This window comes from Myotis yumanensis, unplaced genomic scaffold, assembly GCF_028538775.1.
Source record: "Myotis yumanensis isolate MYYU_CA2020_CCGP unplaced genomic scaffold, mMyoYum1.0.hap1 SCAF_14, whole genome shotgun sequence".
Classification (NCBI taxonomy): domain Eukaryota; kingdom Metazoa; phylum Chordata; class Mammalia; order Chiroptera; family Vespertilionidae; genus Myotis; species Myotis yumanensis.
This window is the reverse complement of record NW_027223765.1, coordinates 48,570,216-48,596,338: the sequence shown is the minus strand read 5'-3', so window position 1 is coordinate 48,596,338 and position 26,123 is coordinate 48,570,216. Positions and strand designations below refer to the sequence as shown.

Here is a 26,123-nt window from a genome sequence, read left to right as displayed (position 1 = left end):
GTAAAATGCCTTGGAACAGAGCAGTTGTCACCAGGAAACAATATTAACATAAGTTAACCATGAAAATGAATTGTAAGACATGTAAGTAGTTAGTTGAATGAGTGTTTCTTTTTCCCACTCAACTTCACAATTGTCCTTAAGGGCATTTATATTCATATTCTGGTGGCAAATGATAAAAATCAACCCAAACTAGCTCAAGTTTTAAAAGGGGAAGAATCCTACTGGTTAGTTAATTAAATTAGTAATTAATTTAAGGGTCTTCTGGCTAGGTCCAGGGCTCCATGGAGTCAACAAGACTCATTCTCTCTATCTACCATCTCCTGACTGTGCTTTCCTCTGAGCTGGCTTCACCCTCAAGCAAGCTCTTTCTGTGGAATAAACTCAGGAATAAAATCAAGGCTTAGAACAGTGGAGCATCCCCAGAGGAAACAAAGCTTTTCACTCCCAGTAGTTCCAGCAGAGGCCCCTATTGGGCTTTCATTGGCCCAAAGTGGTCATGTGCCCATCCCTACACCAATCACTGCAGCCAAGGAGATTTGATACAGATTGGCCAGGCCTGAGCCTTATGTCCCACCTACCCTACCTGCAGCTAAAGGCCCTACACAGACTATATGGGCTGAAAATGGAGACGAGGGAGTTACCCCAAGGAAAATTAGGATTCAGTTACCAGAAGAAAATAAATGCTCTGCAGGAAGACTTTAAGAAATGCCCTAGATAATATCACCTCCATTTAAAGTTAATTAAACTGAGTCCCAGTGAAGTTAACTGAGCTGTCTGGGGCTGCATATCTAGAAAATAACGGGTCTAAGATTCAAATTCAGGTCTGTATGGCTCCCAAACCTTCTCTCCCTCTACTCCACCCAGTGGCCCTCCTGTCAGTGTCTTATCCCCCTTTTACATTAGAGTGAACTGAGGCTGAATGACTTGCCCAAAGGCCATGGCTCCTGGGTGGCCAGTGAAACCTAACACACATCTGGTATTTAGACTCTGGTTCTTCATACACAACCATGTCACATTAAAAGATGGTCATTGGTCCCAGGAACTGTATGCTTCACATTATAAAAGTGTTCTCCATCCTCAGGTCTTGGCTCTGTGATGTTTTAGTCAATGTTTCCTTATTAAAACCTTCTCTGACCACCCAACTACACCAAATCCCCAAGCTCTTACAGTACCATAGATCTCTTTTTAATACTTATCGCCATTAATGTCACATTTCTGAGCTAATATAATTAATGTCTACCTTTCTGCTAGGCATGAGGGCAGGGGCCACATCTGGTGTTGTATATCTTTATATTCCCAGCACCCACTTACTACCTAAGTATTTGGCGAATGAACAAATAATTGAATGAATGAATGAATCTGCCATGCAGAAAGAAGTCTTTTCTAAAATATATGTATGTGAACTTTGAACAAGGGCTAGTGACCAGGGTTCAGTAAAAATGACAGCTGGATCATTCTCAAAGAAAGATAGTAAAGGCAAGAACAGGGGGTTCAGACAAAATGTATTTCATCAATTGTATGTCCCAGTACTATAATCTCCAATGGGTGCTGGGAGGAAGAAGAGGGAGAGTCAGGAATAAGAAAAGACCGACCCTCCTATCTGGACTCTAGTTGCTAATTATAATTGAAGCTCGGGGCAAACTTAGAATTTCAAGACAGTTCCTACATGTTAAAACAGTGGTTCTCAAGCTTTCGTGTGCATCAGAAATACCTGAGTCACTTATGAAAAATAGAGATTCCCAGACCTCAGATTCTGTTTCAATTGTTCTGACTTAAAGAATCTGCACATTTATAACCTACCCCCACCAGATACACACACTCTAGGCATGTGGCCTGTCCACTCTGTACAAAACATTATTGCAAACCTTTTCCTAGTTTAAGTAATTGTTTGGAAATAACTAAGGGGTTCCTCGTGTATCTGAAGCTTAGCCACCTTTAAAGCAAAAGCAGGAAGATTGTACCCTCAGGAGTATAGGACTCCATGAAAAGGTGCTTTCCAGCTGAAAAATACCAAACTTGTGAAAATTGTAGTCCTTTATGCCCATCTCTCCAGAGTGCATTTTCAGATTCTGCTGGGGCTTTGAGGCAACTAGATCTTTATGTTTTCTTTTGTTCTGGTCCAGGCTCTCAAGCTGGGCTGGTTGACTCTCTGACTTCCAACGTGTGTTCTAGGCTCTTCTATGCTATTATTGCAAAGATGCTCTCTATTTCATTAATTTTCTTCAAAATACAGTGTAAGTAGAATTCTACTGTGACATAAGAAGATGCGTTTCATTGGGAATAGCTTTCACTTAGTGATGTCTTGTGGATGCTTTAAAAAAATTAAAAAGCTGCCAAACTTTTGCTATTCCTTCGCCCTCAAGCACTCTTAAAAAACTGAGGTTCCCCAAAAACTTGAAATAAGTAGAGATATTCAAAGAGAAACATTTCTTCTCCCTTCCTTGATTTCCTAAAGTAAGTTGCCAAATCCTAAATTAAAGTGGTCCTAATAAACCAGGGATTTTAGCCCAAATGTTGTCAGGAACAACTTCAGCAGTATTACCAGAAGGGGGCAGCAGTGTACAGCATTCCAAGAAGCAAGCAACTGAAACAAGAAAAAATCACACTGAAACAAGAAAAAATCAAAAAGCCCGGAGCCTATAGTAATAGTAAATGCATGATCTTGAAATAACACTCTTCTGTTGTGATTTTTTCTGTTCTCAAGTGAGTGTCTGCAACTCTATATTTGTTTGGCAAATCCTCACATTAGCAAACTGTATCATCTGGTGTTGCCAGAGACAGGTAAAATCCTGTCCGCTGTTCCAGCAATATCTGTAATTACGGTCACATCACGGGGGATCAGCTACCTATAGGACCAGTAATGGGTTGGAAAATCCTGGCGCTGTGCTTGGAGTAATACTATATGTAAGTTAATGAGAAGAAGAAGGAGAAGGAGAAGGAGAAGGAGAAGGAGAAGGAGAAGGAGAAGACCTCTTTATTAGATCATACATACTCAACTTCCTAGGAAAAATCAGGCTCAGTGAGTGAATACCCACTGTATGGGGAATAAAACCAAAATATATGACTCCCTAAGCCAACTCTATATTAGAATGTCAGTGCCAAATGCCAGGAAACTGTTTACATCAATGCATGTGTTGAGCATTTTCTCTGTGAGGGTCACGCACACTGTATAAAGCCCTCCACTGCTCAGAGAATCCCCCAGCACCAATAAGACGCAGGCAGAATACAGGTGAGGGCTCAGACATAGATAGGTGACAGCTTGTCAGAGCTGGGGTGGGGCGCAGGTCTGGGTGACCACCAAACTTGCACTCTTAAAATTTTTAAAATATCACTTTAAGAGAAGAGGGTGCTATTGGGTGTTCTGCTTATCAGGAGAATAATACATACCCACTCATGAAAATACTCAGTGACCTGGCTGTATGTTTCCCTTGAAGCCCACCAAGGCCTTGCAATATAAGGAACAGGTTCTGCAAACTCCATGCTTTAGTATAAAGACACAAAGTCGTGCAGAAAGGTTTCATCAGAAACCGACAGAGGGCAGCAGCAGATAAAGCAGCCGGGAAACACACTCCCTTTATCTCCCACTGGGATCCTGGGGCCTCCTAGGCGGGAGGTGCTGCAGGGCTTGAGAGAGCCCATTTCTCTTGCCTTCAAAAAAAGAGACAAACTTCACCATGGAGGAGGAGACTGAGAATGTCCCCAGCAGCCATCAAAGTTCACTTAGAACATGTCTCCTCTAATAAAGGGAACTAAGAGATGAGGGAGGTGGCACTTTCCCGCCAAGGCATTTGACATCGGGGGTGGTTAATATGCCACAAACCTATAGCCTGAAGCCTGAAGGACGCTCACTCTCCCGCGGGCTCCTGGCAGACGGGCCAGAGCAGTATCCATGCCGGGGCTGGATGCACCGTGGCGACAGGTCCTGAGGGCCGCCTGCAGCCGCAGGCCCACCGGCACTGGCATCCCGCCCGTGTGGGTAGCGTGGGCTACATCCGGGACAGCGGCCGAGCCGTGGGAGAGGGTGGCTGCCCCATGACTGGCTCCCAGCAATGACACACTCATTGCTTCTGACAGCATGTCACTCCTGCGTCTGTCCGAGACGAGCAGAAGACTTTTCAGAGGAACCGAAGGCTCTCCTTCAATGGAATGGGAGGCTTGATGCTGAGAATTGGCCTGGAAAGATGAAATACTAAAAAACATATTAAAAAGTTGGGGCATAAATGAATGAAAGTGTAATCCCTAACTTCTGACCAAAAGGCCTGTGTTATGATGTGAGCTTGGCAGTCTCGGCTAGGGCCACAGTCAATTGCCACTATTTAACCTGCAAAAATGGCAATTTCGTGTGGCTTATCCCAATTAAAATAACAGCAGTGACGGTAGCAGTTATTAAGCAGTTACTGAGCATCAGTAACCGAGTCTACGTGCATTCCTTGTGAACCCGTTCAATCCTCAAACTGAGTGAGGAGGTAGGTTCTCAGATTACATCCGGTCTACAGATGAGGTCACGGAACCGGAGAGGCTGAGTAACTTGCTCCATGCCACACAGCCAAGGGTGACAACACTTATTCTGAACCCTGCTCCTGCATACAGGGCCTCGGGGAAAAGGACATGATAAAGGCTGAGGTGCCTCCTGGGGCGGTGGGGGAGGATGTGCTAAAGGCTGAGGTGTCTCCTGGGGCTGTGGGCTCCCAGGACCCGCCTCACCATCTGCCTCTCCTCCAGGTCAGTCAGTACACCTTCGCCATGTGCAGTTACCGGGAGAAGAAAGCGGAGCCTCAGGAGCTGCTGCAGCTGGACGGCTACACTGTGGATTACACCGACCCCCAGCCAGGTACCAGCCCCCACCGGCCCTGAACCCACAAAGCCCCCCCCTTCCCAAATCATTGCCCCACTAGTATTTGTCGGGCATTTACTTAATGAAGCCGTGTTCCCAGGGCTCGGAGGCAGGTGACCCGGACAGCCACGCAGTCCCTGGCCTGTGGAATTTCCATCTGGGTTGGGTAAATGCCATTCCAATCAAGAACGTTGGTTTTATTCAATGGATCCTTGTAAAATCAAAACGAAAACTATAGCTACGCTGTCCCCAAAAATGTCCACACACACTTTGAATAATTATAAAGGCAGTGTTTATTAAAATAACATTTCATTTTCAAAAGTGAGCTATCGGCTGTTAAAATGTATACACATTTTTGGGGGACACCCTGCATAGATTTTTTACGTAGTTGTGCCCACATCAAGTAGATACTCTACCCTAGAATGCTAAAAAAGAAATTCCTGAGAAAGAAATCCTATAGGAACACCAAGGACTGTGTGTGTGTGTGTGTGTGTGTGTGTGTGTGTGTGTGTGGTGTTCCACCGGTGATTGTGTATTGTGGTTGTATAGTGTGTCCCCATGGCCAAGCCTGCCCTGTACACCCAGATCTGCTAACTACACTTCCAGGCTGGCTGATGGCACGTGAAGAGAACGCGCTCTCTAAATGTCTTTTTTCCCAAGAAGACACCAATCCACAAGCATAGCCATCCGAGCTCCTAAGCCTGTGTAACTCAGAGAACCACGCGAATAGTAGTATTTCTCCTAAGTTCTACTTCCTGCCCCCTCACACCTCTCCCCGCCACCACCCATTTTATCTTCTTCCCAGAAAAAAAAAATGAATAGAAATCAGCCTCAGAGAACCTTCAAAATGGGTGGGGGTGTGAAATCATTTCAGCATATTAATGAACAACAAGCACCAACAGCCCTCTCCCGGAGAAGTTTATTTTTATGCCAAATCTGCACAGGGAAGCATTTCCAACCATACTGCATTATTTGGCCCAAAACCTTTTTTTCTACTCCCATATTGCTCTCCCACATGCAACAAAATACACATAAAAGAAAAACAGAGTTTGAGAGAAGATGGGGTGTGAACCTGGGAGGGTGTGGCTAGGCAGCCCGTGGGCCCAGTCCACTTAGGGAACTCACGCCCTGGAGGTGGTTAGCATCCCCCAGAGCACACCACAGAAAGCCTGAGTTAAAGGCTCTGCCCAGAAATCCTTCATCACAGATAGAACCTCCTGGAGTTTGAAACAATGTCACAGGACATCTCATTGAAAGGATGCGGCTCCTGCCTTAGAAAGCCAACCCTCGGGTGTTCTGTCATGGTTTGCGATCTTCTCAAACCATTGAGTTCCCTTCAGAGAAATGGGTTCCACCTTTGCTGAGACCTGCAGGGTAAGGAGGGAGGCCAACAAGAGGGGGGAAATGGCCACATCTTCCCACAGTGACTCGTTTAAAGCCAGTTCACCACTGTTCCCTCCACATGATTGCACTTGGTCCTCACCCCAACCCCACCCCGAAGGAGACAGGACCAGGGTTGCCGTCCTGTTTTGTAAAGGGAGAGACTGGGCTGGGATGGGGCCAGCCCACGCCCCCTTGGGCACTTGGAGTAGCTGTAGCTCTCATGTTCTCCCGGAAGCACATCCTCTCCCCACAGCGGGGGGGGGTGGGGGGGGTGGGGGGGGGTGGGGGGGGGTGGGGGGGGGGGAGGTGGGGGGAGGCAGCTCTTCACCCACCAGCCAAGGAATGTGCGCGTCTATTAGAAAGCTTCTCTTCCTCTTATCACGTTGCCCCCGTGTGACATAATTTATAAGTCCCTTTACCAGTGATGTAAAGGGGAAGTAATTTGATTGTGTTCTTGAGAATAATAAGCAGCAGCTTCTTTGCCTTGTGTGTGCCATGTCCTATTTATTTTCAAAGTAATATTTGATTGAAAATGAGATGTAAATACTCCTAATTGTCATAAGAAAAGTCTAACTGGGAATTTCTCAAAGAGCGCTTATTAGAAATACAAGTTCCTGGGCCCCAAACCTAAGCTCTGACCCAGAAGAGGGGAGGACAGAATCCTCATATTTCAACAAGCCTTGTGGGGCGTTTTATGCACAGTCAGGCTTGCCAGCTGGAGGTGGAAGGAAAGTACAACTTAGCCAGTGCCCATGGAGGTGTGAGGAGCTTCCCAGCTACCCCCTGAAAGGTGCCTATGCGAATGGAGAGGATTCTGAGCCCATCTGCCCCGCCCCCATTCTTGGCGTTATCCAAGCTGTCAGTGGGCCCAGCTGTGGAGTGTTGGTGGGGCAGGTAGCCTTGTAGCTGTGATGTCCTCGCCTTTGTATCATCCTGGGACCCAGTGGTCACCCAGACACAAGCATTTGCACTAAGTCAACTCTACCTTGCTTAGGGTCCTTGACATATTAACTCGGGGAATTGGTACATAACTATGTAAGTTTTAAATACAGGCTACTCGTTTCAAGCTAAAGACAAAAACACTGCACCCTACCTTTCCCCGGGTGTGGTTCGGAGAACATGCGAGAATGTCTCGATTCCTATTAGAGTAAGCGGTGAAGTTTTCAAATAAAAGCATATTCATTCAAAATCATTCAAACCACTAAGTTAATTCTTTCACAGCTTTCCCATTGTAAATGGTCCATTCCTGTGTGCTATTGGCCAGTCTCTCCCCCGGGAGCCGGCCAGCGTCCTGCGCCTGGGCCGCCTCTGTCCGTTCCCAGAGTGTCCCACTGCTCCTGATGCCTGTGCGGTGCGCCATGGAGAGCCTGGGCACTGCCACACGCCCATTTCACAGATCCCTTCCCCAGGAACTGCTCCTTGTGGAACACTGTGCCCGAGGCACGCGTCTATTGCTCACTGCGCTCTCTCCCTGGTTTCCTTTCATCCCGCTGCTCGGCTCCCTCCTTGCTCCCCTTGGCATGGCCTGGTCTCTGTGTTTTCTGGAAAAGCTCTGTTGCGCTCCACTGCAGTCATGTCATCACTGCTGCTGCTTTAGATGCTTCTCTTCACCCTGATGCCTCCAGGATGAGGCTTCTAGTGCTGCTGATGGCCGATCGCAGACAGCTGTCACTGTGCCCGGCTGTGTGGTTCGGCCGTTGCTGCCCAGTGGTTACAGTCGTCAATTCTGTGCATCTGGCCATGTGGTTCAGCTGTGCACCCAGTGGTCACAGTCCTCGGCTCTGAAGTTAGATAGCTGGGACCGGAAGCTCACCTCTGATGCTCACAGCCCCTCTTTGAGTTCATGGGCTAGTTCCTGCCTTCTCTGTGACTCCATTTCCTCCTTCACAAAATGGGAATAATGGTACTTATCTCAGAGAGCTGTTGGGAGGATTAAATACAAATCTGAAAACTTCTTAGCATCATTCTCTCTCTACCTGTGCACTTTGAGGCAACTTGTGAACTAACTTTCTGACCTTAGCTGCAGCCCTTGTTGGGGGGAGGGGGGAGGGAGGCAGGGAAAGTTCCTACCAGTGGTGTCTACCCCCCATTCACTGACAGATCAAAGCAGCTCATCCCAAGGGAGCCTGGACTACAGCAGGTCTGATGGCCACTCTCCTTTGAGCTTCTTCATTCTCGCTTCTCAGGGCTTCAATCATCCCTCAAAGATCTTCCTCTTTCTCTTGCCCCCTCCAGAATTTTCCTCCTTATCATGTCATCCATCCATTTCATCAGTTTTCCCAGCTTGCTCACTGTACATTAGCCTACCCAACTTGCACATTCTAAAAATCCCTCCTTAAAAAACTAGGAAAAATATCCCCCCATAATTATAACCACCCAAGATCTTTCATTAAAAATGCTGTACCATCAGACCCTCCATATAAAGGAGTAGCCCCTGTTGTTCTAGAATCCCTGGAAACTCTACGTGCAAAGCTGCGAACATACACCCACTCGTGGGGAATGGACACGTGGGTTAGTATTATCAACATGATGGCCAAGTCCACGTGTCACCTATTTCAATGCCAAACAAATGTCAAGCAGATTAGTGGCTGGGCCTTGCTGGAAATTTGGGGCTGCTAATTACACCAATCATTCTCTCTGTTTTAACTGATAATTGGTGGGATGATAAGGAACCTGATGAAGACAGGAAGCTTTGTATCTGGCCACTGAGTTCCCAGTAACCCCAAAACACCAGCTTTTGAAATATGTTGACAGACACAATGTAACTGTGGCCTGAGTTCATAGAGGCTTCTACCTCCCTTACTCTAAATGGTAACCTTGAGAACTGCCCCTGGGAAATGATGGGCCTATAGAGCATTCATTCACTCAAGAAGTATTTGTTGAGCACCTACTATGTGCCATGTACTATTCTAGGTACAAGGGACACAGCAGCGAACAAAACAGACAAAACCTCATAGTCCTTATGAAGTAAAGTAAGTTATTTAGCTTGTAAGATAGTGATAAGAACTATGGAGGAAAAGAAGCAAGGTAAGAGAGATGAGTAATGAGGGGAGAGATCAGTGAAAGCTTGAACAAGAATTTGACATTTGAGCAAAGACATAAAGGAAGTGAGTGTGTGAATCACACAGACGTCTAGAGGAAGAGTAATCTAGGCACAGGAAACAGCAAGTGCAAAGGTCCTGAGGTGAGAACATACCTGGAGTGTTCGAGGAATTGCAAGAGGCCAGCGTGGCCACCATGAAGTGAGTTCATATATGTGCATGAGAGAGAGAGAGAGAGAGAGAGAGAGAGAGGAGAGTAGAAGTAGTGGAGGGTCAACTCATGTGAGCCTTGCAGGCGTTGCCAGAACCCGGACTTTTCTTGCATGAAATGTGGAATCACTGGCAGGTTTTGAGCAGAGGATTGACGTGACCAGACTCTTGTGCTCAACCAATTACCCTCAACTCTAAGTATGAGGGCAGACAGAGCAGGTAGGAGGCTGTGAAATAATCCAATGAGAGGTGAGCATGGCTCGATTCAGGGTAGCAGCACCAGGGGTGGAAGAAGGGGCCAAGTTCTGGCATAATGTCCTAAAGAATTAATGGCCATGAGAAGTCCCCTGGAAGTGAGTAGTGAGAGAAAGTGAGCAGTACGGAGTGGGCTGTGGGCTTAAGCAACTAGAGGGATGCTCTCAGCTTTACTGAGATGGGGAGGCATTTGGGAGAAAGACCAGGAGTCAGTATTGTATATCATAAGCATGGAGATGTCAAGAAAACCATTAGGTATTCAGGCCTGCTGTTCAACGGGAGACGTCCAGGATGGAGGTAGAAACACAGGGACCACGAGCATGTTCCTGGTATTTGAGAGTGGGTCGCATCACAGGAAGACAGGGTGTAGATAAAGAAGAGGTCCAAAAACACAACCCCAGGATGCTCCAACATTTAGGAGGCAGGAGGAGAGGAGGAATCCCAAACGAGACTGACAGCATCAGCCAGGGAGGGAGGAAGAAATCAGGTGGCCTGGAGCCAAGTGAAGAAAGCATTTCCAAGAGAACGGAGTGAGAGTCACATCTGGCTGATAAGTAGATGGATGGAATACAATGAGGACTTTGAATTGACCATGGGATTCAGCAAGTTGGCGGGGGGGGGGGGGGGGGGGGGGGGGGGGGGGGACTTTGTCAGTTTCAGTGGGGTGATAGCCTGCTTGGAGGGGCTGTGGGCAGAATAGAAGCGTGGTCCTTGCACCAACACCATCTGCATGGTCCGGAACTTGTTAGAAATGCAGACTCTCTGATTCGGAAGCTGCATTTTAACAAGACACCCAGGAGACTCACACCTGCACTAAAAGTTGAGCAACCCTGGTAGCTATCCCCTGCCGCAGGAAGGAGAAGGGAGAGGTATGGGTCAAGAGATATTTTTGTTGTTGTTTATTTGTTTGAAAGGTGAGAAAAATAATAGTATATGTATAGGCAGACGTTCACCCAGCCAGTAGGCAGCCTGCTTGACCATTCTGGCCCCAGACAAAGATAGGGACAAAAGCCACGCTCAAAGCTGCCTCCTTACCATCATGGCCCCCCCTCTGGCCAAGTGGGTAGCAGCCTTCCTTCCCGCTAGAGTCAGACCAACTGCTCCTGCCCTCTCTGGCCCAAGGAAAAGCAGCAGAATCCACCTTTCTCGGGGCTCAGTCCGGCCAAGAACATTGAGCTCAGCTTAGTCGTTTTTATTGCTTTTATTCCAGGTTTGGAAGGTGGCCGAGCCTTCTTCAATGCAGTCAAAGAAGGAGACACCGTGATATTTGCAAGTGATGACGAGCAAGATCGCATCCTGTGGGTCCAAGCCATGTACCGGGCCACTGGGCAGTCACACAAGCCTGTGCCCCCGACCCAAGTGCAGAAACTCAACGCCAAGGGAGGGAACGTGCCCCAGCTGGATGCCCCCATATCCCAATTCTGTAAGTAGATCTGCCATTTGCTCAAAATAGTTCTGTAGAGGCAATCTCCAAAGCTGAATTAGAAGAACCTAATTGCTTTAATGTGAAAGATTCATAAAAATCATGTTTGCTGGAAAAAAAAAAAACACAGTGAGTCCCGGGGGGGAAAGTTGGGGCAAAAATGTTAGATGAAAGTAATTTTAAAGTGCAATACTTGACACTTTAAGGACTAAACAAAGGGAAGTATATTTTAGGTGGATTTGTATCTCTTTGTGAGAGTTTGGAATTCGAAACCAAACATATATTTGCTCGAGTCCTTCAAAAATAGTAGATTATGCATGTCCTTGCCTCATTTCTTCCTATGAAAATAGGGTTTGATTTGAAAACTAATGTAAATCTGCAACCTAGAACCATTTAAAAAGAAATGATGACATTACCACATGCAGTGGAAACAAACAAAGAAAAACCAGGGCCCCTAAAATCCCATTCTGAGCTAAGACACCAGCACCCAAAAAGTGAAACCATCTCCTTAAATAGCCCTGGTTCTCTTCCAGTTTCTTCTCCTCTTACCTCTACATGCGTTTTGATTTCTTTCCTCTTTGCCATGTCTTCTTGCTACTTGGAGAGTTGTTTTCTCTCCTGAGCCTTCTGATGCTCAGGGTCAGGCGAAATTTGGCTTAAAACAGAGAAGATGGCAACATTGGAAACACAAAGCACCCAATCAAATAATTCATTTTTGTTACAAACATTGACCCTAAATAGTGGCTTTTGCCTTTTCCTGATTATCAAGTCAATTAGAGAGAGCGCAGGGACAAGTCATTTTTAGCTATCGTCATGGCAACGCCTTACTTTAGCATTAACCCACCCATTCAGTCTGGCTCACTGCGCACCTACCTAGGTGATGAGACACGCTAATGAGAAAGACAGACGAGGTCCCTGCTCTCAGGGCACCTGCTTCCCAGTGGAGGAGTCTACATAGCCAGCAAGTCAGCAAAGAAATCAGATAGTTTCAGACACTGAAAAATACCATGAAGAATGTCATGCCCAGTGGCTGAGTGAGGAGAGGGGATATTAGACAGCCCATCTGAGTCTAAATCCAAATGATGGGGAGTCAGTCCCACAAACATCTGCAGCAAAAGAAGTGTGGCAGAAGGGGAAGCAAGTGTGAAGGTCCACAGCACAAACCCGGCTGTTAGCACGGTGCTCTGACATAGTCCCTCTCCTTAAGTTGCTCTTAAACGAAATGTGGATATGGGTGGAATAATTTTGCAGCTACAGCAACTAAATAGAGATCAATGCTCTTGCCAATGAATTCCACTGCCATGTCCATTTCTGTCTAATGAGAATTTCCTCCTAAACCTTGTAACACCTTTGCTGATGGGGAAAAACCCTTTTTGGATGAAAAATACTATCAATCAGGTGCTCCCAGGAATTTCTGTCTAATGCTGATGATTCTTAAAGGAAGATGCATGCCCTGTGGAACATTGTAAGTAATCACACAGCCACTGTGGACTTCCATGCAAAAATCCCAAAACAATGAGGAAAAAATTGAGGAGGGACTAGGGAGAAGGTACAGCCCTTCTGACTATAACCACCCCAACGTCCCCACTTTCTTCTTGTGGCATTCAGGTTTCATAGCTATAATGAGAGCAGGCATCATCTCTTGTTAACTGTTTAGTTGTTAGTTGAGATAAACCATATCCAATATTTATTTAATTAAAAAAACAACAACACCTATGTGATGGAATTCCTCCTTTCACCTTGCCCAACAGGCTCCTTTTAAAAATATATTTCTTTAAATATGTTTTTGTTGATTTTTAGAGAGAGAGGAAGGGAGAGGGATAAAGAGATTGAAACATCAATGATTTGAGAGAAATATCATCAATATGCTGCCTCCTGCATGTCCCTCACTGGGGATAGAGCCTGGAACCCGGGCATGTGCCCCAACCAGGAATCTCACCATGAGCTCTTGGTTGATGGGTTGGTCGATGCTCAACCACTGAGCCACACAATCCAGACCCAACAGGCTCCTTTTTAATACATTTGGAAATAACACACCCTCTGAAAGGGAGTTATCTTGTGTATCAGCAGAAAAGTTTCCTAATTATAACCTCCATCCCATTCAATCTCATAAAACATGTATCTCAGGTGATATTTGGAAAATTCAAGTGTTATTTCCAAATAATCTCCATTTTTTCCTGAAGTCATTTCACCTTACATCCAGTGTATCTGTTCTCTCATCTGCCCTGATTAAGACATTGTTACTTGGTTTGTGTTTAGCCCACTATTTCCTCACTAGAGTAGGAAAGAGGAAGGACGTTCAGGAGTAATACGGATAAAACAAGAGACGGCTGGTGGGAGCTGTGGATGGATGTCTCCTCACGGAAACACTCAGGGGCGCTCGACTTAGATTTCCCTCTGTGGGCAGGACTCATTTGGCTTGAAGTTGAAGTGCTAGTCATCGGCATCAGCAGGAAGACTCGGTTGGGTACACAGGAGCTTGGTGCATGTCACTCCCCTGTTCACGCAGGAACTTGCATTAGAGAGCATGGAAGGTAGGCTGCGAGATGAGTGAGGTCAGATAACTCATGCCTCTGGGATTTCTCAGGACCCGGCTGGTGAAGCCACCTTCTTCTTCTCTATGGCCTCCTCAATCGCTGCCCAAGAATGGGGGTTCTCCAAAGAGTGTGGGGCCCAACCACACCCACCAGGTTCTGTAAGAACAAGGCCACCACTCCCAGCCATGCACAGGTGCTGCGGGAGGCATTTTTCACACAGACAAAAATGTGAATGGCCCTATTGATCTGTGCAGCGCCCAATCTACACAGCAGTACACCACCACCCTGTAATGAGTGACAGTACACCACCACCCTGTAATGAGTGACAATCCTTACCCAGAGCTTAGCCTACAGTGTTGAACCCAGTAACCCCATAGTTCCTTTATTACCCCAGAAACAGAGCCTCAATACTACTCCAGATTCAATCTATTTGCCGTTTCAGGCACTTCACTACTCCAGGGTACCAGCCAGTGAGGCGTCTGCTCCCATGACTTAGAAGCCCACAGAGGTACCAGGTCAGGATTCAACCGACCCCACTCCGCACCTGGTCACCTGCAGTTACGAGTATATGAAACCCATGAGAAAGATCAAAAAAGGAACCAGGGATTTTACGTTCTGTGGTGCCATGAGTGATTATACATATACCCCCAAAATGGCTAGGGGTCATAATTTTATTAGACTTACATCACAGTTACTTCACAGCTGCATTTTATATGTTAAACTATTACTATCAAAGAGCACAGTCAAACCTAAGGGCAACCGACTCATCCAGATTTGCCCACGACTTCCCTGGTTTTAGCACTAAATCCTGTGACCCCAGACCTGTGTCCTCAGTCCTGGACAAGCTGGTGCAGACTGGTCACCTGGTCCTACAAAGCCAACTTAGAGGGAAATGAACAACAATCCCAGCACAGGGACAGGTGGGAAATGTGATCCTCCACTTACCTTCTCAGTCTCGACACCCATTTGCTTTGTGTCTCATCGCATACTTTAAGTCAATCACAGATTCTCTAACAAAAAGAGTCAAACACTCAAGTATTGCATTTTAAAAAGGTTTCCTTGACTTCCGAAAGGTAAGGGTCATTGTTAAATACTTTATTCTGTACACACCTCATCAAATCCTGTCTCTGAATATATGCCCAAAGTATTCACCATTCCTACAAGTAAATAATTCTTAAGAATGACTTTCAATGAGTAAACTTTGCAATTACTTTATTAGTATTTACATGGCAAAGGGAAGCTACAGATAAATGGGAGAGGACTTTTGGGGTAGAAAAAAATAAACACTCCAGTCCTGTCACGTCTGTTCAAGGGAAACTCGAGAATGGAACATTTTACAGATTGGGAAACTTGGGAGTAATTGTGAGTTTATTTGGGTCTTTCTAAATTCAGTTTAACGAACTTCTGGGTGCAGTTTTTAGTTTTTGCCATTTCAAAAGCTCAATTTCAGAATGAAAAGACCCGTCTAAGAAAGAGTGGAGTGGAGTATTTATATTCAACTGTAAATACCAGAAAAAAAATAGATCCTGCTATTCATTAGTTTGTATGACTCTACAATGATTTTGGGAGGGTTCCACCAAACCTTAACTTTTTTGTTCTTTTGTGGTTTTTTGATGTGTGTTGTTGTTGATTTAATCCCCCACGCCTTTTCGGTTAAAACTTGAGAAAAATTAAGTCAGTGCCTAGTTAAGCAACTTTTTAAAAATTTTTTAAATTGCAATTTTCCAATTTTAAGGCCAGTAGTGCTTACCTTGGAAACTATGTCCAAATCCGTATTTGAGTGTTGCCACAATTTATTATGTCAGTGGCCTCTTATGGAGACACCTGATCCCGTGTTAGAGGAATGGAGAAAATCAGACCTCAGAGTGGGAGGGGTGGTATTTTAAGCTTTGTATTTGGTCAATTGATTGATATATCACTTGCAATGAGTCTCATTTTAATGTCTGTTTCTCAATTAATAACTGTTTATCACATCACAGATCCCCAAAGTTCAGTGTTTTTGAGAATTGTTCTATTTTTGCTTCCACCTGAACAGTCTTCCACAGTTAGAGGGATCTTGGTTACTGTTGGTTTGAGGGGGAGGGGTTAATTTTGGTTTTTGTTTTGTTTTGTTTCATTTAAGTTTTCTTGTTCAATCTTTGCTCAAACCCAAGAACTTTAGCTGCTAGGTTAGAACTCCTGTCTGCTTTCCTGAGCCTTGTTGCTAGTCTTTATGTTATTCTGGTTTGTTCCTTCTTACCCTGCTAACTTCTAGCTGGACTGAAGGGTAAGTGTTCCCCTATAGCTAGCACAGCTCAGATAATCAGACTAGATTATCTGACACCTGCAATGTGCTTCCTCCCTCTCCCTTATATCTTTCTCCTGTCTAGACTTTGTAGTAAAATTTTTCATGTTATTTTCCTGACCTCAGGTTTGAAATGTAAGCTTCATACTGAAACTAGGATGCATGTGACGTGTGCATAATTGCCTCCTCTCCTTGGCTTTCATATTGGCATCAAATGATCCTCCGAGTAAAGCCAACGATGAACATTTCATTTTTTTCATTCCAAGAATATTAACATCACAACAAAATGGCACCTAATGCCTTTGTTTCATGGAATTCACAGCCACCTGACTGCTTAATGCCTGAAAACAGATCATCCTGCTCTCTGACACTGTGTTGCTGCTTTCGTTTTTTCCTTTCCCATCCCAAAGACCGGAATGGTCAGTGTCCCAATGGTGTGGTAACCATAGATGCTTTAACAAATAGAAAGGTGGGGTAGGAAACTGAACAAAACTTTAAGAAATTGCAGAATACCATTAATAAAGTAAATGTCTTCATTGAACACTAAAGAATGAATTCTACCTGGCTTGAGGGTGTGCTCTAAGTAAGACCCAATGGAGAGTTAATTTTGAAAGGAGAGCAGTACTGCATGGGACTATCACACACACAAACAGGAAACTAAGGACTCGATTGTGTCCATGTCGCTTGTTCACAATCTCACAGTGCCAGGGAGGACTTTGACTTCTGGTCTCGAATGTCTCTCTGCTACTCCCCCAAGAACAATGACAACGGTAACTTCTTCAAAATCACTTGTATTTGTATTAATTTTTCTAAAAATACTCCTGAAAGAGCAAAACCTAAAACTTAGGAAAATCTTTTTTTTTCACTATTTGAGTTATGAATAAAAGAGAGTATACAGTTTCTTTGTTCATGTAGAAAAACCTGACCACCAAAAATTGTGTTGAGGCAGACTTGACATTAGAGGGAGCTAGAAAAATTGGTCAAGAGAGCAGGCAAATATGTACTTGAGTCTTTTGAATGCTAATTTAGAAGTCGTAGGTCATATCATTTTCCCTAATTTAATAATAGTCCTTCTTCTAATTCTTTTTGTTTATTGAATTTGCTTTCTTTTCCCCTTTATTTTTTTTCTTTTATTTTGCATAAATGTACCCCTGGCTAGCAGACAGATTTTTTAACACTCCAAGCAGATAAATGATGTAACTTTATTTCCTTTGAATGTCTGATGAGGCATTTTTAAAAGCTTATCATAGAATGTGAACTTAGTGGGAATTTAGGATTTTGCTTTACTTTTTTTAAAGAATGAAAGAAAGGATGGATGAATAGATGACTGAATGGATTTTGTTCTGCGTAAATTTACATGTATTTGCACAATAACGCATTGCTATCCTAGTAGATTTTCCGATACTCATTTGCCTTAATTCCTTTCTACGGTTTTATCTCTTGAGATTTTTGCTATATATTCTTGTATTGTCAACTTGCAGTTGCTACATTGCAGGAGTGTGATATCAAAGAATTAATTCAATATTAACTTAATTTGCATGACCCCAAACCACACTGTAAATCAGTTTCCTTCTCATTGTAAAAGAAAATGAACTTTTAAAGGAATAAATCTCCACAATCAGGCCCCAAATTTTCCAAATACCATGATATGACCTAAATAGACCACCTTAAATGAAACTTCATTTCTTTATTAACTACTTCAGGCACATTTAACATATTAATTCAGTCAACTAGAGAAAACTTATTTTTGCTCATGTTGTAGGGAATGTAAAAACATCAAGTACTCTGCAAATTAATTGAAGATGTAATAACTACAGCAGGGAAAATTAAGTATAATTTATTTATTCTGAAATCATTAACAAAATCTCTGTTATGATTTTTATTCAAAGCAGCTGTCTTAAAAAGAATTATAAAAATTAACATTGAAATACACATCACATGTTTATCCCCTTGTGTGTACTGTGTATTGCCATAATAGGATTTTAAAAATCTTTATTGGTGAAAGTATTACACAGGTTCCCTTTGTATTCCCCAATGCCCTTCTCTACCTTACTCCCACCCTCTCCCCAGGCCTTGACCACACTATTGTCTGTGTCCATGGGTTATTATGCATATATGCCATAATAGTTTTTAATTCAAAGTTTCTGCAAAATTCATTTCTGCAAAATTCTTCATAGTTCTGAAGAAGCCATCCTCTCTTGGCCATGCCGTCAGCTTGATTTAGTCGGAGGGACTATGAAGGGATTAAGTTGATTCTCAAGGGCAGCAGGCATGGGAGGACCAATCTTTTGTTTGCTGCTCAGAGCTCAGGAGGGGCACAGCAACATCCCCTGGTTACTTGATCATGCCAAGAAAAACTCTTCTAGAAAATTCTGTGAACAGCCAGCTGCCATTAATCATTGTCACTTCTTTATTTCATGTCTTCTGATGAGGTTGACTACTGTCATTGTTCGTTATTGTCCAAACCATACATTCACTCTTGTACTGTCAAGCAGATATGACAAGTACACATTTTCCATATAAGAAAGACACAAAGTCACCTTTTAATTTGCAGTTTGGGTTCACAGCGACTTTAGTTACATTAGCTATTCTCTTGCCTCTAGCATCCATCCGGAGTCACAACAACCATAACTGTGCTCTGAATTTCAGAGATAAAACAGCTACCTCCAGCTTATTGTAAAAGGGATTCATTAAAGAAAGGAGCCTCTCTCAGACAGCTTATTAATACAATCATAATTATTCTCAATAGCAGAATTTCTTTTTCTCCAGCCCACAAAAAGTCCCAAAATGTAAAATTACATAATAGAGAGATTGAACTTTTGTCTTCATTCTTTTAGCTGTTAGAATAATAGGAAAATCTCAATAGAATGAAAAACTGAAAGCTCTATTATTCCCCCCAAGAAAATTACATTTGTTTGGTAGAACTTATTGCAAACTGATCCAAAAATTGTTATATCTGAAACAAAATCACATTATGCTTGTTATTAAGATAAGAAATCATGAAAAAATATCATATATATATATATATATATATATATATATATATATTCCCATTGTGAGGGGGGAGGGGAAAGACTATCAAACAAGACATGGTTGAGAATATCAAACATCATGATCAATTACAGAACACTATAAATGGTAGGGTGGTCGATCAGGAACATCACTTGAATTTAATCAATAGATTAAATGAGAGTATAGAACCTACGTAATTGTAGCATTTTAGGAACGGATATTTTTCCAACATTGCTTAAATGCCAAACCAAAATTGCTTCTTAGCAAACCTGGGTTAAAGGATTTGGTTAGTTTCCACTTGGAAGCGCTCCTTCCATAAGTCTCTGTGTCCATCAGCCTGCACTTGTGCCGTTGAGACCATTGATAGTGCGCTAAGTTTCCGAGTGCAGTGAGGTGCCAGTATCAGCTTTACCCACCAAGTCTAGCCTGAAGTCAGTCTCCTATGCCCACGCCGTAAAGGACTTCACACTCCTGATGCAGTTACCCACCCAGAAGAGAAACAAGTAGCATTGTCTCAAAGGTGTGTTGGATTATGCCCGAGCTGCAGGTCCTATAAGTTGCATAGCCCATTGCAGTACATTTGGAGCCCTCGCCAACCAAGCACAACTTAGGAGCTGCCCAACCAGGGCTGGTAAAGGTACAGGGCAAAGATTAAAGCCAATCCGTAAAATGCAGTAGTCAATCGTTGATTTCTAAATAATGATGATGATGATGATGACGAATAGTAATTATAATAAGAGCATTGGTATGCATCTCCCTAAAGCAAGGGGTAATACAAACATCATTGGAGTTTCAAGCAGCCACTTGACTCTCCTAGTTCTCTAATTTGCTCACCCTACTGTTAAAATTCATTTTCATTCTGTTGACACCCGCCAAACATTGGCAAAGGAAAGGATCCCAAGGTGTCCCGAATTCAAGAATTAACTTTCTTATACTTTGGCTCTGGGTTATTTCCCCCTTGTAATGTCAACATTGGAGTTTTCATTTTTTAAAAATCAACCAAATCCAATTGTTTGTAGAGGCGGAAAGAGTTGCAAGGAGCATTTAATTTTTAATGTTTGGCACCGTAGGAGAACAGTCTGGGACAGTGCAAGAATGACTATATGGTGTTGCTTGGGAAGCACCCACAAGTTCTTTGAAACAGAATTTGGAACAGCTGGACCACTGCAGTGTTTTATTTTAAAATAGACAACATATGTAATGCATATGGTCCTAGACATGTATGGAGACACAGGCAGACAGTCTGAACGGTAGCCAAAGACACCTGCACCTACAATTCTGTTTCCTTCTATGAGATTTTTTCCCCTAAGAGCACATGTTCCCACTTTGGGATTTGCAAGATGCCATCTGAATCCCCATGTGTGTGACTCCTTATTCAAGTCAGTGGGAAGTTTCCTGGGGTGGAAGTGTCAGAATCAGTCCATTAGTGAACACCTCCGAAGGGCCCGGCTCCTCCGGGAGCTGCAGGGGAAATTACAGATCAGAAACTTACCCCCGGGGAACATATTACCCACCAAGGGAATCCACAGAGAAACTGGAACATACCCAGCGAAAACACAAAGACAGGACCTAGGACAGTGGTTCTCAACCTTCCTAATGCCGCGACCCTTTAATACAGTTCCTCATGTTGTGGTGACTCCCAATTTCATTGTTACAAATTGAACATAATTAAAGCATAGTGATGAATCACAAAAATAATGTGTAATTATATATGTGTTTTCCGATGGTCTTAGGCGACCCCTGTGAAAGGGTCGTTCGACCCCCAAAGGGGTCGCGACCCACAGGTTGAGAACCGCTGACCTAGGAGTTGGCTATCCAGGGGCCAGGAGGAGCATAAAGCGGAGCGATTGGAAAGGACTCCCAGCTTCAGAGCAACAAAACAGTTTCAGAAGCAGCCTGTGACTAACAGGAGCTTTAGTTTGGAGACAACCTTCACTCCTAATCACATTAAAAAGATGGCTTTGGGAGCACGAGGAAGCCTGTGCATTCACTCACAGGGCCAGTGGACTGAGCACTCACCCTGTGCCAGGCCCTAGGTGCTTCCCCGCCCCTTCTCATTGAGCCTCTCCACAGCCCCCTAAGGGGAGACTCAAACACTAAGCTCAGCCCACAGATGAGGAAAATGCTACTCAGAACTACGAACCTGCCTGCCTCGCGTCAGGCTCAGAAAGGCAGAGTTGGCCTCAAAGTCAGTCTGGGAGCCCCTAAGCCCACCCACTTAGCCACCTGCTATTTTAGCTTCAATAAACTTGTTTCCGTTGAATTTAGTGTGTCAACATTCCAAGAATTCAAGAAACAGAAAATACTTGTTGAAAGAGTGCATTTATTTATTTTAATGAAATAAACTCATTATATTAATATGCATGTCCTAGGTACTAGTCTAGGTTCTGCGAATATAATGAGAACAACCACACACACACACACTCACACACACACACAAAATCCCTGCTCGAAAGGAACGTAAAAATCAGATCCCTTCCACTGATATCTTAAAACAGTATTCCCGGCCTCCACTCCCCTTTCTCTTTTCTGAATATAACAAGCTCAATGAAACTCTCAAAGATTCCACGGGAGCCAGCCACCCTTTTAAGTGCTCTTGAGTTGTTGGAACCGTTATTAAGATAAGGAGCCTGATTCTGAGTAAATGACGATTTTGTGTAAGCAAAACCCAGGGGCTGCTCCTTTTGCTTACTAGAAATTGCCACTCCGTTCAGTTCCATCCCACACATATAGAAGGTGTGCGAGGGATCGTAAGGTGGCCGAACGGCCGTGACAGCAGAAAGGGAACTGAAAGCTCAGCTCGTTTTGCACAGGAAGCGGAGGGTCAGAGATCGCTCAGCCAGCAGCCCACGGCTATTTGGTAACAGAACTTAAACTTGAATCCAGACCTCCACACCCATCCCAGGCTCATCCGACTCAGAGAGAGAAAAGAAAGGAAGATGGGGAAAGGAAACTGTATGTGAATAGGGTTACTTTCTAAAAAGAAAACCAGCTAAAGCCTGTTTTCCGGTGAGCCGGTGTTGAAACATAAACCATGATTGTTCGTCAGATGTGCTCTGGGCTGAGTTGGCAGGTGAAGGCGCATTGTGGTGGGTGGGGAGGCAGCGCGGGGATCTGCAGCCAGGTCTTTGCCAAGGAGCCAAGTGGCCTTTTCAGATCCGTCTCCTGAGCGGGCAGCAGGCAAAATAGTTCATCGCGAAGTTTTCAAGAGGTTCAACCCAAAAAGAAAGAGTCAGCGACATGAGACACGTGCCATATTTTTACCAGCTACAAAAGAGCCCCCTTCTCTTTGAGCTAAATGACCGGGGGCACCATCATCATTGAAGAGCAATAAAGTAGCTGAGCCAAACTGGCAGAGAAAGGGCCGGGCCGATGTATCAGCTTGCAGCCTCCTTCTGAGAAATCTCAGAGCAGGAAGCTGTGCTACCTAAGAAATGCCTGTCTGTCTGTTCCAACGGGGAGGCAGGGCAGAGGGTGCCACCGGATGAGCAATCCATGCACCCCCGTTAGTCTCTCCTGAATTAAAGTGGCCGACAGGATGAAGCGGAGCGATGCAGAGATACCCCTGGATGGCAGGAGTGCCATTCTGTGGGGAGGGGGGACCTGAAGTCGGAGCAGCTTTAACACTTGTCTTGGGCCAGAGGAGGCACCTCCCTCTCCCCCCGACACACACACACACACACAGATGCACGCACACTCTGGAAGCAGCCAGCTTTTGTCCCCAGCACCAACTTCTTGGCCACCTCTCTTGCCAACCACCCCGAGTCAAGGGAGAAAGTAGCTTGGAGACCAAACAACCAAACAAAAGAATCCTAAACACAGCACCTAACCTCACATTGAAAGCACTTCCTTGAATACAAATCTGACAATGAACACAGCAACGAGGATTCTTTCAGATCCTCTAATATAATTTCTGCACATGTGATATTCCCTCTAAAAGCCTGTGTTTCATCCTCCGAACGGAGCGATTTGGCTATTAAAATACTCCTTCTTCACGTGCCTTCTGGAAACGGTCTCTTCTGGGCGTCTCAGGCACAAACAGCACACACTGCTCAAACACTGACCACTTGCTGCTTCTGTGAAAAATGACTGAGGATTTGAAAATTCTAACAATAAGGAGGCATACATCTAACATTCCATGCATACATTGCTTAGATCCACAAAATCTATAATGTGAGGAGAAATCATCACTTTACATAAATCGTCATCTTAAATCATCATCTTAAAGTCACACTGCTACGGTAACCCAAGTTTGCAGCCATTCCCCCCAGGCATGGAAGGGGGATGAAGCTGCCTGGAATGAAGGCCACATATGAAAATATTACCCAAACACCCTCTCGAGTCAAACATTGATTTTCCCTGTGTCCTGACAGCGTTCCTGGTCCCTGGCAGGCCCCCCACTCCAGTAGAATAGCGCAGGCAGGGAATGAATCAACTCTTGCTTGATTTGAAACAAGATTCTTTTTCTCCACAGTCTGCATATCAGGAGAGTGAGCACATGTGAGGTGGAGTGAGCTGACTCCTTTAATGTCTCGGACCTTCATTCCTACCTCGTCAGGATCTGCTTGGATTCTCTGAGCTCTTTTGCCGATTGAGTGTAGAGTATTTTTGTTACACATATTGAGATTAATTAGTTAGCCCCTAGGAGGTTTTGCCTACAGCCTTCACCCTGTAAGGAAAAGTGTGAATACATTGAGATGACTAAATCACAATAAATGGCAGATCACAGCCCTTGTGGAGTACATTGGTTTGTCTCTCCCATAAGCTTTGCTAGCTGAGCACACACACGCAAAGGCAATGTCCCCGGCTACCCCACACTCAGTCCCCTTTAACTTATTCTCCAGGTTTCAATGAAAATCTTTTGTTATTATTATTATTATTTTTTTAATTTTGGAGGGTGGAGACCCAAACCTTTTGTGAAACCAAATTGGCAGTGGGGCCCTGGAAGGGGTGGATACAAATATTGTCACTTTGCTGAAAATCAGCTTAACCCTTTTCCAGATAATCCCAATAATTGTAGAGAAATTGCTCTAGACATAACCACTGGAATGGCAGAATCTATTAAAAACCTACAGAGCTAAATAGGCTTTTAGAAGCAAAGATCCGATCTGCTTTCAGTGTTCGGTGGAAAGCAGGTGAAGTTACGGTCGTGTGCTTAGTCTCTAAAGAACGGCATAAAGGCACTGGAGTTGTGATCATTTGATAAACATATTGATGCCAATATATTCTTGCCTAAATGCAATAAACTCACCAGTAAGTGATGCAAGTTGACAATGGGAAGGTAAAAGGAATATCCGGGGGGTGTTGGTGGGAGGTGATGGGAAATAGCTAGTGTTCGTAATGCCTAGTGAATTCCTGTGTATTTGAAATGTCAAAGAAAATGTGATGTGTTTCTCTAAATTGTGTCTCTCTCTACATGTATAAATGAACAGACGCAGATAGAGCTCAAAAGCATGGCATGGATGAATTTATCTCGTCCAACCCCTGTAACTTTGACCACGCTTCCCTCTTTGAGATGGTGCAACGCCTTACTTTGGATCACAGACTTAATGATTCCTATTCTTGCCTGGCAAGTATATTCTTTGGTCTACAGCAATTTAAACACGATGACATTTTTTTTAAATGAAATATTTCTTTACTTTGCTGTTAGGAGCTCTTTTCTCCAGTACAGAGCCCCTTTAACAATGATCAATGTGTCCTTGATTTCCTGGGTCGAGGTAGTTTTCCTTCCCAAAGAAAGAAGTCGGCAGGAAGTTGTCAGTAGAGACAGTCCAACTCCCCAGCCTCCCTATCTGAGCTTCCCCCTTTTCAGCTGCTACATGAGAAATGTTCCCAAGAGGGTAATCGAGTTTGGCATCTGCTGGTGGAGAACTTGTAAAACCCGACTCAGTTTCTAGACTTGAAGATCTGCCTCCCTCCCCATCCCAGAGTAGACCCTTTGCTCCTGTCTCAGAAAGGACTTGAATCTTTCCGTTTATTTTTGAAAGATTAAAGTGCTTTGTAAACACACTCCACTTGATTTCGCATAAGCTCAACTGGTTTGGGTTTGCTTGGGTGGGTGGCTTCTTTCTCTTAGTGGTATTTAGAGCATTTCACCCTTTGGGGGAAGTTTTTATGACGCATTAGGCGTTTGGAAGTCCAGCTCCCGGCAAGGGAGCACGTCTCTTGCAATCCTGTTTTAAGCCCAGAGTTAAATTGGTTACATTCAAGAGACTGCTATTATGTCGTTACTGGATTCCCGAAGAGACATTTGTGGCTTTCTACTATCAAAGTTGGAAGCATAAAAAGGACCCAATTTCTTTTCTTCTGCAAACCATACATTACTTCATTGTTAAAAGGTAAATGTTATGAATTCCACTTTATAGGTGGGAAAGGTGAGGGAAATGATGAAATGACTTTACACAGAGGAAAAGCCTCATCCCTGCTCCTAGGGTTAATATATCTGCAGATTATGAATGTGATATACTTCAGTAATTAACATGATATACTTAACATGTCATTATATTAGCATACATATAATGAAAATATTTTCCTTTTTAAGTGGCATAGCTATATCCTAAATCTATTCCAACTAATTTTTATTTTAAATTCTTTCTTTTTTTCTGTACCTGAAGCCAAAATATTAAAAAGAGTAGCTAAAAATAGTGTTAAAAAGCAAAGCAGTATTATGTGGAATAATTTATTAATCTGCATCTCATAAAAGATGCATTGATTCTCTCAGGTTTGGAATCACTTGATCAGAAAAATCTGAACTTTGCCAAATTGGAAAGGAAAATATCATTTTGACTTAAAAAAAATAAAAAGGGAAAAAAAAGCTTACCTTGCATTGCAAGGCAATTTTTCTCAAATGTATTTCCAACGATTATGTGATTTTTAGCGTAATTATAAATTGCATACATGAAACTTGTAAGAATATGCCTCTGAACTTTACTCATTATCTTCACATATAATTTCTTTTCTCTTGAAAAAAATTTTTGAGGTGTATTATTTTCAGGACTTTTTTTTACATCATTTTTTAAAACCAATTTTCTCTTTCACTGAGAAATTTATCACCAAGGAGACTTGATTTTCTAAAAAAATAAAATAAATAAACCAGAAATAAAATTTTGATTTTGAAACTGTGTTCTATTAGTCATATATAAGC

General features: G+C 43.7%; 1 protein-coding gene across 13 annotated transcripts in view; it reads left to right on the top strand.

Moving 5' to 3' along the window:
* The window catches only part of CADPS (calcium dependent secretion activator), a 455,401-nt gene that overhangs the window by 295,631 nt on the left and 133,647 nt on the right, over window positions 1-26,123 (top strand). For all 13 annotated transcript variants that reach the window (XM_070390909.1, XM_070390912.1, XM_070390905.1 and 10 more), the window contains exons 10-12: window positions 4,723-4,831; window positions 10,934-11,146; window positions 24,412-24,548. In XM_070390909.1, the coding sequence (XP_070247010.1) occupies window positions 4,723-4,831; window positions 10,934-11,146; window positions 24,412-24,548 (459 nt within the window). The remainder of the gene's footprint in view (window positions 1-4,722; window positions 4,832-10,933; window positions 11,147-24,411; window positions 24,549-26,123) is intronic.